Source organism: Urocitellus parryii, chromosome 13 (genome assembly GCF_045843805.1).
Source record: "Urocitellus parryii isolate mUroPar1 chromosome 13, mUroPar1.hap1, whole genome shotgun sequence".
In the NCBI taxonomy this organism is placed as follows: domain Eukaryota; kingdom Metazoa; phylum Chordata; class Mammalia; order Rodentia; family Sciuridae; genus Urocitellus; species Urocitellus parryii.
In genome coordinates this window covers 25,633,592-25,654,370 of record NC_135543.1, presented here as the reverse complement: position 1 = coordinate 25,654,370, position 20,779 = coordinate 25,633,592, and the positions used below count along the sequence as shown (strand labels likewise).

Here is a 20,779-nt window from a genome sequence, read left to right as displayed (position 1 = left end):
GATTTCTTAGGGCCTGGAGAGCAGATCAGCTTTCCTTGAAAATTCCAGGTCCCATTCCACATGTACACATGTAGACAATACTACCAAAAGGCTTTCTTCAGGGAGGGCGGTGGAAGGGGGCTGAGATGGAAGGAAAAAAAAAATTTAAACAACTGTTCTTATATATTGTTCAGAAGTTTTTTTTTTTTTTTTTTAATGAGAGAATGCTGCTCTTATGTAATCATGTAGCTTTAAAAAATGTACAGTGACTTCTCTAAAAGTACTTTTGGATATTTATAAATGGAAAATCTTAGAAGAGCCACATTATGGCCCAATAGCTGTCTAAACAATATATTGAAATATGAACAAGGACATGATCAAAAATGTTTTAATGTAATATCACTAATAGATTAACTTGAGATGTTGAAATATATACACATCCAAAGAATTTTCTGTTTATTATATCTGAACACTTATTGCTAGTTGATCAATAAAATTCTTTGGTTCATTGTACACTTTTATTTTGGGGTACTTGCAATAGACAAGATGTTTGGTCACATACATACTAATTAAGAATACTCAATTTAGGGCATCTAAAAAATCACACATGAAGTTCTTATATTTAATTTCAAACACCAAATTTAAATAGATCAGCACAGATCTTTTGGGGTTTTCAACACAAATTAATTACATTTCCACATCCATTATGGCCAACTGAATGGCCTACTGTATTTTAGATTTTTATTTGTAGTAACTTTTTTTTTATAAGATTATGTATGTCATGTAATTTTTTTAATGTCTTTGTTTATTTTTATGTGGTGCTAAGGATGGAACCCAGTGCCTCACCTGTGCAAGGAAAGCGCTCTACCTTTGAGCCACAACTCCAGCCCCGATTTGTAAAAACTTTGTCTGACTGTGCTGGAAGGGAAGCCTCAAACATTTTCAATTGGATATACAGACATATTTAAAATAAAGACTTTAAAAACAAACAGTGATTTTCTCTGGCTGTTGGAATCTAGGTGATTTTTTTTCTTTTTGTTGGTGCTTTCACATTTCACAAAAATAATGGGTGTATTAGAAAGTTCGGAACTATAAAAAAGTTTATAAAAAATGTCCCATCCAATGGCTGCTGGTGAAACACCACAGATTTTTTTTTTTTTTGTATTTACAGGAATATGATTATCAGAATTTGTACCTCCATGCAAGATGAGTAGGGGAGCAGGGAAGCCCATTTAAACCTACACCCAAGAACAGTGCTCAATTTTCTGAAGTCTGCTAAAGGATACGGGGTGATTCCACACCATAGCTCCATCAAGTGCCTGCAAAGTCTCACCAGAGTGAGTTCTTATATATCTGTACCTCCTCAGAAACACTGCTTTGACTCTCTAGGCATTTTTGATACTGGTAACACAGAAACAGGATACAGATAATTGTGGACTTAAAAAAAATTCAATGTCAGAGTCAGAATATATCTAGATCAGTCAAATTATTGGCCAAAACATTGTGGGTAGAGCTGCCTAAAGCACACCTCACTTCTCAAAGGGGCTAGTGAAGTAAAGCAGGGAGACAGCATCTCTGCATTTAAGAAATCCCAGAAAGGTTTTGGAAGGGGTAAAAATGTGTTTATCGTGAAGAAGTTTCTATGAATGACTCATTCTTCCTACCTTGGTTATGAGGCATAACCTAATTCTGTAGAGGCCAGGCTTAGAACTCAGAGGTCATCAACACCCATCGATAACATTACAGGGACCTTTCAACAGAAAACATACTGCTTTGGTTTTATCTCCTTTGCTGGATATGTTAAAATAGGCATCTACTCAATGTTCTATGAGGTAAATACACTGAACCAAGTGGCCACTCTATATAGACCCAGCTTGCAATCTCTTGGGTCGCTCCCCATCTTCCTCTTTTCTGGTGAAGAGAAACCTCTCAACACAAAGCAAGGGCATGGCAGATGGATTCACCCAAGGTGCCAACATTTCATCCTCCTGGTGTCCTCCCCATCTGCTTAACTCTGGGGCTCTCCACTGTGCCTAGCCATGTGGCTCTGCTTCTGGTGCATCCTGGTCAGCATAAAGCCAGCAGATTTGAAAGGAACTGTGGGATCAGGCATGGTTAATGCTCGTTGCCACCTTCATGAAAATATTGGGTTAGTGTGATGCAGGGAAAAAAGTCCCTGGAAAAATGTTCTCTCTCCAGTGTAGGCCAACTCCCCAGAGAGCCAGGCAAGACTAGAACCGCCCTGGATACACCCAGCTGCAATCAGTGGTTGACCTTGGAAACCAAACATTATTGCTCAATAAACATTGTCCCTTTGTTTTTTTGTGGTTTTTCTGCATTACTTTTGTGGCATTAGACAACTGCCCTATTAGGTCTTAATTTGACATTTCTGAGTTTGGAATCTATTTTGCAACTTTTCTGAGAGCATTTGTTAGTAAAGAAGGTGGTCATCTCCTATTATTTTGTAGACTGCAGCCATCTAATACTGAGCATCTCCTTTGTGCTGAAGGCTCTCAAGTACTCTGATTCTATCTTCTTAACCACCCTGAAAATTAATTTCCTCATTTTGGAGAATTTGAGAAAATGAGGCACTTTGAAGCTGACTGATGAAATGATTTATCCAAAGTCACACAAATGGGCATAATCAGGGTCCAAGCCCCTAGACCTCTGCACCCAAGTCCAATTGTATTTTCCATTACATCAGAAATGATAACCAAAGCTTAAAGCTAAGTAGGATGTTATTCTGTCCACATCACTGAATAGTGAAAAGTTTGTTTAAAGAAGGCAATTGAGTTACAGTGCTGTTTTATTCAAGCTTTCTATCCTTATCACTCTTGGTTAAATAGCTTTTAAGGTATTTTTTCCTGTTGAGAAACAGTCACAAAACCAAGGAGACCAAGTCATGTGTCTCCTCCCCCACGTCCAAGTTTAAATGATTTTAAGTTTGAAACCCCTGCTAGCCAATCACAGATTATATATAAATTGTGAATCTAAAGACTATTCCTTGGTGGCAATACAGGTTAGAAAAGAAAGCATACTATATAACAGATATAAAATGGAAGATGATGGATACATCATTCTTGTTTAAGGTTAATCTTTAAAAAATGAAAGCAAGGGGCTGGGGCTGAGGTAGAGCACTCACCTAGCATGTGTGAGGCACTGGGTTTGATCCTCAGAACCACAAAAAAATAAATAAATCAAAGATCATGTCCACCTATAACTAAAAAAATGAAAGCAAGGCAGATTCTTGGGTATTGAATTTCACTGCATAATCCAGGTTTTATGCCAAATTTATTTATTTATTTTGGGCAAAAAAGTGGGGTACTACCCATTATGTGAAGCTTTTATTTAAAAATGTGCCGATATTACTTAAAATCATTTATTACTTAACTTTCTTTGGTGCCATACTAGGATGCATGCTAGTGAATGGATGTTAATGCTGTGGCAAGGGTTATGTGGTGAAATACCGGCTCTTTTGAAAGTTCAGTTCTTAAAAATATAGAAACAAATCAATTCAGTATCCTAAGATAAGGGAGTTTTCTAAAGGTTTAATTGTAGGAGGTTAGGAGTAGACTAGAAAATAGGGGAGAGACATAAGTTGACATTTTGGCAAATAAAAATTGTGCCATATCTTACAAAGAAACTGTTAGAAACTCTGAACACCAAAATCTGCCAAATCTAGCTATACTTTATTAAGTACATCTGGCTATTGGAATAAAAATCAGGAAATTAATGCTTTAGTAAAAAGGTTAAACTTTTACAGTATCACACTTACCTGGGGTTTTCATTTTAGAATTAAAAAAAAAAAGTCCCCTTTGCCTCTTACTTCCTTTATGCATGTAGCTTTTTGCAGAAAATACTTCCTTTAACAACTTCAGGGCAGAGCAAGAAACCACAGTGCTTTGCAGGCCACTAATTCTGTTACAGATGAAAGCATTCAATTATCTCTATAAAATTCAGTTCCTTAGAAAATGTGTTTGTGATTGACTAAGTATGTTCTTAAAATGCGGGTATACCACATTATTCAAGATCTTAATTTAAAAGTTGGAATGAAGTAGTTTGTGGTTCTTGGGTAAAACAAAGACACTAATCTGCTTTTTTAACATAAAAGGGCAACCTAGACATTCCTATAAAATACTTTATTCCAGATGGTAAACGAGGCTTGTTTAAATCTACATTTGTACCACCGCAACCAAACAATATTTTAAAAAATACAACCATTTAAAAGTGAGCAATCACTTATATTAAAATGTTATTTACATGGCACTGATGTGATCAAATACTGCCAATAACAAGAGTCAATATAGATCTCTCATGCAAAGAACCTTAAGATTTAAAATCAGAGTAAGTGAATTGCCAGTGTAGTTCAAGATGGGTGGTCTCAAAACAGAATCCCTATTGGGCAGCTGCTGCAGCCTCTGAAGATTTGCTACTATCAGAATGACCACTCTGCTTAAAATTTCAGGAGGTTCTCTAGATGAACAAACTTCAGCTGTTATATAGAGTCCATTTCATTAATACACAACCACAGTATGCTGCAGGTCGCACCTTCCCTCCCCTCCCCCCCATCCTCGCCTGGGTCATGGCTGGCACTCTCACCATTGCTGCCAACTGAATGTTCAGGAGACCAATCTCATTGTAGATTGAAAAACCCAAGGTACAACAATCTACAGCATTTACCTCCCACTCTCTAGCTTTACTCTAAGTGGGCTTAAAAGTAGCATCTGCTTGGCTTGTGGTAGTCAGTTTTCTGTTCACCATAGCTCAGTTATGTCTGTTTTTCATGCACCTTCATTCCTAAAATCAAGAGTTGCTCCAAAATCTTTTTGACCACTTCAGAAAGTCCTCTCCATACCTCCAAACCGAATGCATCCTTGTATACTTAACTTTGTCCATGTTCTTCCTGGACTACATTGCACCTTCTCCTTCCTCTAATCACATCTCTTCCCTAAACTACTTAAATTTTACAGTAGTCTTATTACCACATAGCATAAAGAAAGGCAGAGACACCCAATATTAACCACTGAAGACACATTGTAAAAAGTGGCAAACAACTTTGTCAAATTTCATTTATGCTATAACCAGTAAGATAATGCAGCTTAACCCGGAGCAGAGTTAAGAGTCTACTTTTGGGAAACTCTCCAAGAAGCACACTGGGCCCATTGCTGACTTCTCCTTGAACTTGTTCCTCTGATTCAGTGTTCTTGCCTTCTATTAATGTGGTTGATATTATGAATAAAACTATCAGTTTAAACTGATTCTCCATTGCAGCTGCAAAATTTTCATTGTGTGTGTGACATCTCCATTTTTATTCTGTGTCTTATACTGTGAGCTTCTAGTTTTTAGATTGGTCTCATTGGATATTGTGATGAAAAGGACAAGTAGCTCAAAAAGAAAGGGGAACAAGTATGTGGTGAAAACATGCTTTTGAATAGTAGATGAATACAGTCTTTAGCTCCTGGACATACCTGGTGTTAAAATGCTACTGGATTCCATCAATTTGATATTATGCCTGCTTCCCACACCAAAGGCTTTCAAACTATTGGGAAGCAAATAGGGGGAAAAAGACATACCAAGCAGGGAAACTGCCGAAGAAAGACCTTAGTTGTCGTCCCCTACTCTTCAGCCACTTGATGAGCATGTGGGATGGTAAGACACCAGGGTCATTTGTCTCCCACTGCAGGTAACCAGTGTCCCCAAAGAAGGACACCTAGTAGACGTGCTCCCAGGGTAAGGAAACAGTAAAGAAGGATCTCCAGTTGTCTGTTAACTGAAGGGATGTTGTAGCTCAATGTTGAAAAGTGCCTTTTTGGACTGTTAACAGTTACCTATTGCAGCAATTTTAGAACTCAGCCTGCTTAGGTTTTTTTTTTTGCAAATAAAAAACCAATGAAACTATGCTGATCTCTGGGCTGCTCAATGCCAAACAGGACAATGTGCTTTAGTTTTCTGAGGTCCCCTTTTCATTGTACCCTAAAGCAAGTTTTGTCTAAAATTATTTGAAGGAGCAGCCTGCTAACCGGAAAAACACTCATCTACTTACAACCTGAGCTCTTGTAAAGTACAGAGAGATTCTAGCTGATCTAAAAAGTTCCCTGAGTTTTTCAATTATCTTATTACTAGTTATGAGATTATGTCCACTATTTTTCAATGGGGCCTTTGAAAAACAGGATTTGCGCTTTTTTTCTTGTGCCGAGTGTATTTTGACAGTAAACCTGAAGTTCACCTTCTAATTTGTGTACAACTAGATCTTGTCTATTAGAACATTCATTTGGCACAAGCAAGCTATGAAATAAGCTAAAATGCATAACTAGGGCTGTGTGGCGTGTGCGGTGTTTGTTTATATAAAGCAGTACCTACCTGAGAGAGAGAAGGGACAGTGTTTTTTGTGTTAACACAATTTAAAAAACAAAAAAGATCCACTCTTAAGAGCATACATATATGAAGTACATACAACAACAATTTTGTATTCATATACTTTAGGCAGTGGATACGAAAATGTAATCCCCTTTGTAAAAAGATCATTTTAAACCAAAATCAATTAAAACATTAAAAATCAGTCCCATAAAATGGTCAACAACTCAAATGGCTTTCTTTTTAATGCTAGGATAACCGTCCACCTTTCAATGGCAACAGTACTGTTAACACAGGTAAAAGTAAACAACGTAAAAAGTGAAAGCACACACAGTTGCACACAAATATATATATATATATATATATATAAACTGACCAGAAATCACAGGACATTTAAGCAATGTTTTCTTAAGCAGAACTATTTTTTTAATACTTTAAATAGACTAAAATATTTGGTGTGGGCGGGGGAAGGAAATCAGTATGTCACAATTTCAACTTGAAAACCAGATGTAATAAAGCCTCAGCTCATTGTTCAATTAAAAAAAAAAAAAAAAGGAACCACATCATTTTTCTGACAACCATAGGAGAAAAGCTTACAAAGAACACACTTAAGTCTCCATCGCGGTGCACGGAGGATGCAGCCAGAGGACTAGCAGAGAGGAGCAAGAGGAGTCCACATCCATCGCATTGCAGCACGGTGATGCTGCCTCAGAAAACCTCAGCTCACACGCTCAGAGTTCAGCTGGGAAGCACCTAAGGAGTCGGAGGACTTCCAATTGGAGAGCAGATGGGCCAGTCTATAACAAGGACACCCAATCCTTCACCTGTTATTTGCTGATGGTGTTTAATAATTTCAATACACAACATTCACCAAAAATAAAATACCACATTCTGGTTTCTTGAGAGGAGACTACAAGATGTGAGAGAGGTCAGAGCATCAAAGGCCATATATTCCCTCTGAGAGAAATCCACAACCACACTCAAGTTTTTGTTTACTGTGAAAAATTGAAATTTCACATTAAATTTAACCCCCGAAAGAAACATGATTTGTACTGAATATACACATATTCTCAAGAACTTGGCTGTCTAGTTGTCCCCTCTATATACCACTTTTCACCCAGTTACCTTTCTGGGTCACCCTTATCTCATCATTTTGGTGCTTTTAGCTATATTGGTTATAAATCTCAAGTTCCATTCACAATAATAAGTGCCTAGAGAATACATACCTTAGAATTAGAAACACTGACAACCATAGTAGCAACCATAACTAGGTCAGGGAGTAAGGGTTCATCACGGGAACACCTGAGGTAGTCACCTCTTTCTGGGTCTTGCCTAGGTCTAGTACTGAGAGTCCTGCATCCAGGAAACCCCTCAGTCCAGGCACATGAGGGCAGCTGGTCACCCTAAGGACACCTCCCTTAACATCACTAGCAAAAAGTTAAGAATTTCTCAAAGTATAAGGCTACTTTTAAGGACATCAGCCCCCCAAATGTTTTTAGCTCACTTGCTAAAATGGCTAGTTCCTCAAACTTACTAAAAGGTTAGAAGTTCAGAATTGCCTTACTTAATGGTGTGAAATATAAAAACATTTGTGAGTACCCAATTTAGTGAGAAGTTTAATCAAAATTCACCCATGAAAACTGTTTCCAGACAAACCTTCCAAAGGTTCTTCTGGCTTTGTCCAGTTATATAGTATCTGACTGTATGTTTTCTAGATTTTTCAGAGCTAAGTGCATAATCCAGTTCTGTATGCCTTTTCATACTCTTTTTAGGTGAAAACATTCAATGCCAGCTATTGCCCACATTCTTGCTTTACAGATTGAAAAGAAGACTGCCAACTGCAGGGTATTTCCAAAAACCCAGAATTATGTTACTTTTAACTGTGCTCTACCAGAAAATCTGGCCTCGGGGCGAAATTGCAAAAAATATACTCAGATATGAACATTTTTATTTTGCCTACAATGCTGCCACTGCAGTTCAAAGACTGCAGAAGTGCTTTCAACTTAATCTCTGCAGTTTTTCTTGTATTACCCTCTTACACAAAATGTTTAGTGTCACAGCAACACTATCACCAATAAAGACACATAAATATTTATGCCTTAAAGTCAGGGTCAAAAAAGCAAACACGAAGCCTGAGGTAATGTGGCCTAAAAAAAAATGCCCAATCAGAATTCTGCATTTTGCCAAGAAATATTTGATTAAAAATGCATGCATGTTACTTAATTGCTACATATAATTATTTCTCCTGATTTAAAGTAGTCTGTGAGCATATGAGTTATATAAAGCAACAAAATGACTACATTCTTAAGGCAATGACATAAATTTACAAGGAAAGAACCCTATCCTTTCTCCCCAAATTTCTTTTCAGCTTGAACAATCCAATGTGAATAAGAAAGACAAACGGCTATTTTCTGAGGAAAATGAAAATTTCACTGGAAGAAGTAAGACTCTTGTTCCTATAGACAAACGGTAAGAACCAACTTTTTGTTACAACACTGTGAAGGGCAGAACTTAATATAGAACTAGAAATATGGCAAGTTACCTAGTGACTAACATTGTGAAATAGCCAAAAATGTAAAAGCCACAGGGAGAAAGAATTGTCAATTGTGAAATGGAAAATATATAATATTTAAGTATTTTTATAATTCTAAAACTTTACTTTTGTCCTTAAAAATCAATATATTATGAATTTTGTTGTTTAATAACTTATTTTTAATTACAAATAAAAGCAAATCCCTGTTTCCCATCCCAAAAGAGCAAATTGGGAAGTTTGGAAAAGAATTCTTATTTTTCTGAAAGATAGAATAATGTCCTATTTCTTGAAATTTTATTAAAAAAAAAAACAAAACTCAAAGCCCTCCGTGTAGAGTTAATGAATCCTTGTCACCTCTATCATCAGCTGCATTATTTTTCTAAGGAATCTTTACATCTCAATAGTGAAATTTTGGTACTATTCTGGACCTCATGGCAGCAAGCCAACTGATATTGATGTTAATGTGGGTTAATACACCCTGGCCAGGTCCTCTCTGGTCAGGGACAGTCCTAAGAAACATCCAAAAATCCATTTCTGTGAGTACAGCTAAGAAAACAGGCCAGAACTACCTTCAAGCAATCACTAGATACAGAAGGTCTTTACCTTGTGGTGGTACCTTCCAGGCATCTCAGGCAGCAATCTTTTGATTGCTGAGCCATATCCCTAGCCCTATTTTGTATTTTATTTAGACACAGGGTCTCTCACTGAGTTGCTCAGAGCGTTGCTTTGCTGAGGCTGGCTTTGTACTCGCCATCCTCCTGCCTCAGCCTCCCGAGCCACTGGGATTACAGGTGTGCGCCACCATGCCCGGTTCAAGCCGCAATCTAAAGGGGACAGAAAGGAACTAACTGGGGAGCAACTTAACAAAAAAGTTAATACTAGGTCCATACATTCTAGAGACTACTGGATGTATAATAACTTGGTGAAGGGGTATATGACAAACTTTTATTTGACATTAATTAATTCCATTTATTACTGTTGTCAAGCTGCCTAAAAAATGACATGCTAAGCTGCCAAATTAGGACTTTGGCAGGTATGGTGGTATGGACCTGCAATGCCAGCACCTCAGGAGGCTAAGGCAGCAGGATTTCAAGTTCAAGGTCAGCTTCAGCAAGTTAGCAAGACTCTGTATCAATAAAAGAGCTGGGAACATCTCTCAGTGGTACAGCACTCTGGGGTTCAATCCTCAGTATTGCCTGACTCCCACCTCTAATTATGCTAATGAAAATTACACTGATGGTTCATCCATGGCATGAAAATGTCTACAAGCAAGTGAAGAACTTTTTCCTGGGATCTGAGATTTAAACAGTGAATCACTCATCATTGTTAAAATGACCCCAACTGATAATTTTTCTATGAGTGTATGTGTATTTAAATTTGTATGCTTTACTTCCTACTAAAAAGTGTGAGGCAGTTCTGCTATAATGTAAAGGTAGCTATAATATCCAAGATAGAACACTCCCTACTCAAGAAATTACATGAACACTTGAGAGAAGTTCCTATTATAAAGGCAGTCAAAGACTAGTATAGCTCACATTTCCCAGCTGTTGAGGCTCAAAACTCAGCAATTGTACTCCCAAAAGATAATTTGCCCCTCAATCCCAGCACACAAAAGGTAGTCCAAACAGAACATTCATGAAAACTTGAATAGGAAGGTAGAGAAGGAACTCAACAGCAGGATTCTAACTCTCTGGAGACCACACACCATTGTCTTCCTGATCCGTACTAAATAACAACAATCCAGTGCTCTGAGATAGAAGAAGGCTGGTATGAAAGGGAAATTACTGGCTGCAAGTGGCAGAAAAGTCCATAATCTTAAATATAACTTAAAATAGAATCTGATAATTTGCTACTTGACAGTCACAAAGGCATTTAACTGGACAGAATTTCAGAGTCATTTGTAAGATTAAAGCAGTGTACCAATTTTAGTACTAACATTCTTGGTTTAAAAAAAAATGAAGACAACATATGAAAGCACCCTCCTTTTCTGGATTACAGTAAAATTCAAAGGAGAGAGACATTCTGATTCTGCAGATAAAATACAAATTGACAGGGGAAAGAACAATCAGCAAGTACCACTTGGATACATGTTGTCAGAGGGTAAGAAAAATAAAATTCAGTTGAGGAATATAAAAGATTTAACAAAGTAAAGCATATGAAGAAAATGGGCAATAATTTGATTGATTTAAACATCAATGCCTTAGATCAGAGTTAAGAGGAAAGATCCCTGGTTGCTTATACCCATGGATTAGTGAGTTATCTAGAGATACTCTGGAGGCTGGGGCTCAGTGGTAGAGTGCTTACCTAGTGTGCAAAAGGCCCTGGGTTTCTCCCCAGCACTGGGGTGGCAGGGGGGGATACTTGGGGAGATGGCTCAGAAGGGGACAAATAGGAATGTTCATCTTTAAACCAAAGACTGTACATAAAGACAAATTTTAAGTACAGTGAAGATTGTCTTGTGTTACTTTATATCTATAAGATCAAAAGGATGCCTAATACAGAATAAATGCTCAAACTATTTAGTAATTTTTTAAAATGATAGATTTTCAAGATCTATAAGGGCAGCTTTTGGAAGAGGTAGAAAATCAACTGGGTATATACTTTCTTTTATTTGATTTCAACCAGCAAGAGACTAGACTGATTGTTTTTCACTTTTAAAGTCTTAGTCTTAACCAAAACTTACAACAAAGGCATAAATAAAGTGAAATTAAAATAATTTTAACAAAGGAGAAAATTTGAAGATGTTCAAAGATGGATCAAATAAAATAGCAAATGGTTTAAGGTAAAAAATATAACTAGATATTAAATAATTTGCAAATATAGACTCAGAATACAGAGTAAGAGTACATAAATGGAATACTTAGCATTTAAGAAAAATCAGGCAGATTTTTTTCTGGCAAAGTGACAGGTCCTGAGAACAACTAAGCCCACACATTAAGCCCAATTGGAGGCCAGAACCATATCCTAGTCATCTTTTTATTATTCAATATCTGTCACAGTGGCTGGATAAACATAGGTATCAATAAGTGTTCACTGACTGAATGTATACTATAATTGGCATGGTTCAGACCTTACCAGGAAAGCTTCTTTAAACAGGATGAAAGAGCACAATTCAGTGGTATTCCAAAAGACTGGCCCAAATCCAGATTTATTTTCTAACTTGGGTATAAAGACTTTTCAATTTTTATTCTTAAAAAAGCAATCAACCTCTTTTTTGAAATCTCAGACAGAACTCCAATATAAAATAAGCTGCCACTGATTGAACCAAAGTCAGTGGGAACAGCATTAGCCTCTACACCCTAAGCCAGCCTCACAGCGTCTTTGTGGAGCTGCTGGGAAAATCCCAACTCATTTTAGAACTGGGTTAGCAGCATGGCGATCCAGTTCCCAGGGTGTTACAGTGCAGATACCACCAGTACCATGGAGAATAAATTCTAAATAATATTGCTGATTAAATAAGGACAATTCAAAAGAGAGGAGACCCTATCATTTGGAATAAAAACCATCTCTATAAAGGAAAAAAAAAAAGGAACAAAAATTAGGCCACAGTAGAAAAAATATAATGCAAAAATCAGTATCTCATTAAAAAGCAAATATGATCATTAAACATTCATACAAAAGAAATCACTGTGCTGAAGTTGAATGCTCAATAGTATAACTGCTCAATACAATAGGTGTCTCCAGAGTTCAGTCCCAGTTCCAGGCTGTACAGAAAAAAATCCCACCTGAAATATGGAGATGTGCCCCACTACTGAAATGCCATAGTTGGCACTACTTCATTTTACTACACATCAATGCAAGATCAACTGCCAGGACCTTCTACCACATTCAAAGCTGTTCTCAGCTTCCAGATCTGTTGCCTAACATTAGTACAAGTCCTCCTGCATGTAAAAACTTCCCAAAAGGGTAGACACTCCACAGACATTACCTCCAGCAGGCCTGACAGTGGTTAATAACTGGGACATTTACTCTAATCACAAGATAGGCCAAAGTAATAATTAGCTGGCAGTTGGAAGTCTGGAAACAAGCAGCAGGTCACTATGTTGGTGAAAAATTGCAAAGAAAGCATTGGTGGATTAAGTGGTATTGACCTGGTGCAAACAAGATTTTTATAGCAAGATCTGAGAAAGAAGATGTAAGTGATAATGACACAAAGCAGTCTATCACAAAATAAGGCCACCTTCAACATATTATAAACTGTAGAACCATTCTGATCTTCAAGTTTGGATTTGTGTAGAGGTTTCTGTATAAAGAATTAACACCTAAGAGTGAGTCTCCTTTAGAATGAGCCTTTGCACTTGATGGTGTTCTCTTCACCAGGAGTGCTTATCTCCCTTGATTCTTCACATGGTTTGGTCCTTCTAGGTCAGGTATTAGCTTGAACATCACTTCCTTAGAGGCCTTCCCGATGTCCTACCTGAAGCATCCCATCTGTTATTCTCTAGCACAGTACCCTGTTTATCTCCTTCACAGACAGGATGATTACAGGTTAGAATAACTGCTGTCTCAGCAAAGGCAGGAACTGTAGCTGTCTTGTTCACCTTTACTCAAAGGCTAAGAAAGTTCCTGGCACATAACAGGTGAACAATAAATATTTGTTGAATGAGTAAAAAAATTACTATAGCAAATTTTACATGAACACATACATATACACAAATATATAGGAAAATGGGGGAGTATCCAATAGAAAACAACCAAATGCTGAAAGTATCGAAAACGATACCTGTACATACAGGTGAATATGGTCTCAAAGAACAAGTACCAAAGGTATCTATCTTCAAAAATATGAAAATTTACGAAAAAAGGATCAGGAGTGGTATTTTCCATTTCTATTAAGATGCAAACAAGAAGAAACGTTTACATTGCAATGAGTCAACATTAGACATAATAATAACTTGCTGCAGAATGGACTCCCAACAGAGCTGCTGGAATCTCCTCTCACTGTAGAGCATAAAATATGGTCAACCACATACCCAGGATTAGTTAAGATCAGCTCAGACTACAGGTTATAAGCTAAAAAACTTGCTAAACAGTTTCTCCCCCAATTTTAAAAATTCTGAATTCGTAATTATGTAAAATAACATTCAATTTATAAATTGAATACAACATACTTTAAAAACAGATGGCCCTTAACTGCTGATCATACCTCAGCATCACTTTTCTAGGTATTTTGCAGAAGCAATTACATTTACAAAAGGTCCGTTTCATAATACAATCTGGTAAGTAAGTCAAATGAAGCTACTTAAATCAAAGAGCAGAAGGCCTGCTGCTGAAATATTTTAAAATACCTTTTAAAAAATGGTATTTATATTTATAGATTGGCTTTAAAAAGGATAAATATACTGAAGTAATTCTAGCATATCCCTGAAAACAATTATACTGCCACTTGTGCATTCGTTATGAGAATACGGAAGGTTAAATCAATACACTGATAGGTTACACAAGTCAATTATTATCTGTTGAAATCTGGTTCTAAGACAAGGGAACTTACTCTGCATGAACTTTTACTGGACCCAGAATTAACTGGTGCCAGCAGTGTCAGCACAATTGGCAATGATGTCACGCTGCACTGTTTTGGTATCAGAACAAAAGTGGGATGAAGAAAAGAGGCTTGGAAAGGTTTTCAGTATGGTTTCCTTATAATGAGATTTAGCAGAAAATAAACAAACATAAAAAGAATGACTGTTAAGCCCCACTGAACACATTAAAATCATGGATTTCAAAAGTTAATCCACTTTTCTTCCCCCAAGAGTTTATTTTTGGTAAAAGGCAGAAAAATTAGTTTTTCCACAAGGAAAATCTGCTTCTAGATGATAATTTGAAAATCTTGATATATATTATATATTAAAAAAGACACAAAAATAACGGAGAAGTGGGAATAACAGATTAGGTACTGTAACTTTATAAAGGCTTGCCTAGATCATGAAGCAGCACACACACACACCTCATTTATGCAAACTAAAATGTATATAAACGGCACAATACTGCGATACTGGGTCATGATACATTACCTGTACACATAACTACTACTGTTGTTAATAAACCTTTGGGACACTCAGTCTTATGCCCAACAAGATACCATTAAGTCTTTAAATCTTCTTTTCCCCCTTAATGGGAAGACACTTCTAGACACTAATTTTCCCATCTAATATTCAAATATAGGAAACAGATTTTCCACAAGGTGCTTTAACTGATGAGACCTCAAGTGCTGTTTTCTCTCTGGAATTTTTGGATAGCAAAGTCCATCGGGACCATACACAAATACTATGACAGAAGAGCTGTTACATTAAGTCTTTTGATGGGACTCAGTTGGTGATGAGCTTTATGACATGCTTGAGCAACGCACTGAAGGGGATCCCATCTGAGTTAATACTTTGTCCAACCACTGTAGAGGTCCATTCAGATGAAGTTCAATCCAGCAAGGAGTACTTGTTACCGTCTGTCTTCTGTTTGAAAGAATACAAGAAAATAATCATGAAATTAAGAGAACAACATGGCTATATTTAGGAATCTGCATTAAGAATTCAGAGAAATTTAAATGCTGTATTAGCCAGGTATGGTGGTACACACTTATAGTCCCAGAAAGCTGAAGTGGGTGTGGTCACTTAAACCCAGGACTTAAGACCAACCTGGGCAATATAATGAGACCCTGTACCCACCCATGACATGCCCATGCCCGCCCCACGCCAAAAAAAACCAAAAGTAACCCTCTATATACTAAAATCTAACTCCTTTTTTGGATGATTTTGAATATGATTATTATTTGGAAAAATGGATGATTTTCAAAGTATTGCAATGATTTTTTTTCTTTTTGAGAGATTTTTAAAAAACATTCTTTTCTGAAATTAAAATTAGTATGTTGTTTGCAGGCACATGGATGAAGCTGGAGAATATCATGCTAAGCAAAATAAGCCAATCTCCCAAATCCAAAGGCCAAATGTTTTCTCCAATATGTGGATGCTAATTCACAATAAGGGGAGGGTAGAGGAAAACAGAGGTACTTTGAATTGGGCAGAGGGGAGTGAAGGGAGGGGAGGAAGTGTGGGGTAATAAAGGATAGTAGAATGAATCAGACATTATTACCGTATTTACATAAATAATGACATAACTGATGTGATTATACATCATGTACAATCAGAAAAATGAAAAATTATACTCCATGTTAGAACAACAACAAAAAATTTAGCATAGTGACTTCCCAAGAGGAGAGATATGAACTAGGAAAGACTTCCCCAAACTGAGAAATGTGGAAACCTTACACATTAAATCAATCAGACTAGTAGACACTCAAATATTGAATGGAATTTAAATGAAACAGCGTTCAAATTTAAAATATATCAAAACAAAACAGATTTCCCTCCTTTTGGTATCAGGGATTGAACCCAGGGTGCTTAATCACTGAGCCACATCCCCAGCCCTTTTTATTTTGAGATAGGGTCTTACTAAGTTGCTGAGGCTGGCTTTGAATTCTCAATCCTCCTGCCTCATTTCAAGTCACTGGGATTATAGGCATGAACCACCACGCCCAGTATCAAAATAGAATTTTGACCCAAACAAAATTCTCACCACAGAAGACTAAGTTCAACTTTCTCTGAAAGAGCCAGTGAACAACATCCCTTTGGCAACATCACTGAGGCTTTTGCTTAAACACCACCTCTAGTACTTCAACAAAAAGGGCTACTCCCTGGGAATCACAAATCATTCAATGACATCCTGTCTCTTCTAAAGAACTCATTTTAAGTTCTTTCTTATTCACTATATAGAATAAGTCAACAAAGCTACTTTTGCTTTTTTTTAACATAATGGCCCTTTAAACATGACACAAGTCCATTATCAACTCTTCATCTCCAAACTTTAAAGTCTGATTCACTCAACATTGATTTGGTATTCTCATTCTGGTACATATGCTGGTGGGAAAAGTATACAAACTATGCCTTTAAGCTTTCCAAAGTGGAATTTGAAAAAATTTTTAAATGTTTACATTTTAATGAGTTCATTCATAGAAAGGAAAGACGAAGGCAGTGCTTCTAGGCACCAGAGTAAACACACTGTCAATCTGTCATTCTGAAAAAGAAATATGCCTAACATTGTTGAAAACTATTTCCAAGGATGTGACTTTCTGTAGCAGATGGCATCAGTGCCCCACTCTACCTTCAGATTTTTAGTGTGCTCTAGCCAATTTCCAACTGTAGGTTTATGAATTTCTATGCCTGAGAACTTCCATGCTATGCCTGTAGTGCCAGGAAACTGGCATCAGCTGACATGGGTAACTAATGAGAACTACTTATTCAATGGTCTCAACTAATTTGTCCAGTTTTATTTTTCTCTACTCTCTAAACTCCACACCAAATTGCTACTCTGTTGTCAGGATTACAGTTTTCCACACCACCCATCCCCAACTACTGAAATCTTATGCACCTTTATCTCTATCAGAAAGCCTTCTATGAGCCCCACAATTCTCCTTTTATGAACTGAAACAATCCTTCAGGTATACCCCTTTTATAATATTTAACTCTCTGCATTATGTTAAAATGCATGGCTGCATATTTTAATCATATCTTCTCTATAATGCCAGCATACTAATTTGCAACAGTTTTGATCTAGAAACCCTCACCTTCACTGTTTTACAAAAAGATCTGATGACTCCACACCTCAATGAAAATAGATATAAATGAAGATCCAAAATAATGGAATAAAAAATAATTACAATATAGAAATGTAGGAAACAAATATGTATTTCTTACCGATATTCTGCTCCCCATCCTTTCACAAAACTCATTCTTATGGTGCACATTCTAGTTAATTGGTACACGGCTTCAAAACCCTGATTAACAGACTGAGCCAGAAGAGCAGCAAATTCCTGGTTGTTGAAGATCTTCAGGTTACAGCCTAGGGATTGAGAAAAAGTATAACTGTAAAAACTGTATTGTTCTTAGAAAACAATTTTAAAAGGACAATAAGGTTTCATTTAGAACATGAGCATGCAAAGCATCACCTGATTCCTAAAATTATTAGCAACTACAAAAACTAAGCAAGTTGATGTGACAGGTTTATTTACATTGTTGAGTCCATACCTGGTGGAATTTTACACACTGTTGCAGGGTGCCAGCCGTATCTCTGATTACAATTGGGGCTCTGCACAAAGATTGCACTATCACTTAGGCACTCAGCAAAAACTTCCCCACCTATGTAATATAAGCGCACTCCTCTTCCTAAAACAAAATACATATGGGGTTAGTCTTATAACACTTAACTATTTCAGTGTGACTTTGGGAGAGTCTTCTTGGAAAATTTTTGAAATGATATAAGGTATTAAGGTATTGCATGACTTTTTTTTTTCACAGCCATGTTTTTCTGAATTCTAACTTTGAAATATACCACTGTATAATTTTTAAAGTATTTTTTAACAATGTTTTTAAATATGTATTTATAAAAAATACATAAACTACGTAAAAAAAAGTACAAGGATAATTCAATAGTTTCATACAAATTATGCATTACTTTGAAATCAGTAAAAGTAACTGAGTTAACTTCAAAGGAATTAACATACTTGGACAAATATTTCTTTATTAGTAGTAGTATTTCCTTATAGATCCCACTAAGGTTTAAAAAAAAGATTAAAAAAAATCAAAGTTAAACATATATATATATATATATATATATATATTTTGGTGGCAACCAAATCTCTAAATATATAAGCAGAATTAGGTAAGAAAAATTATATTGGCTATTTTAATAATTCTTTCTGAATTTGACCAAAGACACGGTTGCTACTGAGAGATTTTGTCAGATATAATTAAGGCAGAAATCAACTGACTTTAAGAAATGGAGATTATCTTTGTTATACAGCAAGAAAACTAATAAGATAACCAACAAACCAGATTTAACAAATGCAAAAATTAGTATTTATTCTATTAAGAGACTATTCTATTATTAATAAGACTATGGAATATTTGTGAAGCAGTCAATCATGTTTTCAGGAAACATTAAATCTCCAAAGTGGATTTTTCAGGCTATATTCTCCGATATATATGTATTCTCTGGTCATATGATAAGTTAGAAATCAAAAGTAAAAAGATGATCTGAAATTGAAGCAAAAATTTTATTTGGAGAAAAGAAAAGGGTAGATGCAAATAAAAGTATAGGTGGGAACTAAGGGCTCCTCACTTGCAATGACACCTGGACACTTTAACAAGAATATCCAAATTTATATGTCAAGCAAGATTTGCCATGTTAAGTCAAGTAACAGAACTCCTAGGCACTACCATTTTACAGTTATCAATCACTATGGTAAATCAGCATTATTTCTTTAAGGATGTGATTTAATTCAAACAAAACAAAAATAAACTGCCTTTTGTCAAAAGAAGCTACCTTAAGGTAATAAGAATACTTCTCAATTATTAGTGGCTTTCAATATTTTTGACCTTATTATTAAAAAAAAAATACTGAGGACCCCAAAGGGTTTTTTTGTACGTGTGGATTATATTTGTAGAAACTTATCACATTATATGTTAAAATAAGATTTTTTTAAGTACTCATTTAAAAGTCAATCCTATAACTTATTAATGTAAATAATAAGTATATAAAAAAGAACTATATTTCCAAAACCACAAAACAAATATGAAGAGCAGCAATGTTTCACAGTTTTGCAAATTTCTTTAATGTTTGACTTAACAGAAGAGATGAATTCTCATAACATATCTCATATCTTGCAAAACTTTATACTTTGAAGCCTCTGGGATAATTCAGTGTACATTTCTGAGAGGATGAGAGTGAAAAATGGCAAGTAACATCTCTGCACCATTATGAAACACTTGTTACCTCACAAACTTACTGAAAGAGTGTCTGGTACTGCTAGACCCCCAGACCACATTTTAAGACACTCTGAATAATATTTTGAACCATATTAAATGTCAGTTCTTGTCTTAGAGATCTAGCCTCAGATTAATAGTGAGAAAGATCTGGTTTGATATATGAAGTCATAGAAGGAGCAAAAACAAAACAAGATATCAACAATGAAAACCCAGGAGATATAAATTGGAGGGAAAAAAATCATGATTTATAAAAATCAGAACCCAAAAATCTGAACATAACAATTTCATGACTGGCGAAGATTCAGAAAGTTACAATTATTTTTAACACATGTTTAATGAAGGACTTCCTCGTATCAAGGTTGCCAAATAAAGAGAAAGTCAAAGCAGAGTTTGTAGAATGAAGACTCAACCAAGACTAATAGAAGTGAGGCATATGAACTTAAAGAGTGGAGAGAAGGATGGCATTTTCACACTGAGGTTCTTGATGTTGTAACCACATAAGGTCCATATGAACATACAGCACTGTTTTTTTCACACAAGGAAAATAAAACATACCTATATGCCTTCTTGTCATTTCTACTGTAGCATTTCGGTTAACATTAGAGAGCAAACCTAAGCAGAACCTCTCTGAATTTGATGGGTCTGTAAAGCCATCTACAGTGAGCGAGGGCTGTGATGCATGGAAAGTCTCTCCAACCCTCTGGTTTAATTCATAATATGCTATTGAACACCAAAACGCAGGTTCTGAGTAAGTAACTGGCTGCAAATCTGGGGAAAAAAAGAAATAAGTAAAAGGAAGAAATGTTGTACCAACAATTCAAACACAAACTTCATCATCATCTTCATATGCTCTATGCCAACATCAACTCTATGCCAGTTCAAGAGGTAGAAGTGCTATCTCTATTGGTTTCCATACCAGATTTTCCATTTTTCAAATTTCCCCATCTCATGAGGTCACTTATGTTAGATTATTTATTAGTAGTTTTAGCCTATTTCCTGTTCAAACATAAAACAACCACAGTCAAAAGTAAGTCAACTCACCATACTTGGTGCATTTCTGATAATGCACAATGAAGGTAATTTTTGGTAGACTAAGTAG

At 36.1% G+C, this 20,779-nt stretch overlaps 1 protein-coding gene across 6 annotated transcripts in view; it reads right to left on the bottom strand.

Moving 5' to 3' along the window:
• Positions 1 to 6,517: 6,517 nt before the first annotated feature.
• The window catches only part of Smad2 (SMAD family member 2), an 87,285-nt gene continuing 73,023 nt past the window's right edge, over positions 6,518 to 20,779 (bottom strand). For 5 of the 6 annotated variants that reach the window (XM_026393773.2, XM_026393771.2, XM_077792171.1 and 2 more), the window contains 4 exons: positions 20,236 to 20,448; positions 17,941 to 18,078; positions 17,611 to 17,755; positions 6,518 to 15,312 (listed from right to left, as the gene is read on the bottom strand). In XM_026393773.2, coding sequence (XP_026249558.1) covers positions 15,189 to 15,312; positions 17,611 to 17,755; positions 17,941 to 18,078; positions 20,236 to 20,448 — 620 coding nt within the window. In that variant the 3' untranslated portion in view covers positions 6,518 to 15,188. The remainder of the gene's footprint in view (positions 15,313 to 17,610; positions 17,756 to 17,940; positions 18,079 to 20,235; positions 20,449 to 20,779) is intronic. The other variant, XM_077792172.1, reaches the window with a different exon arrangement.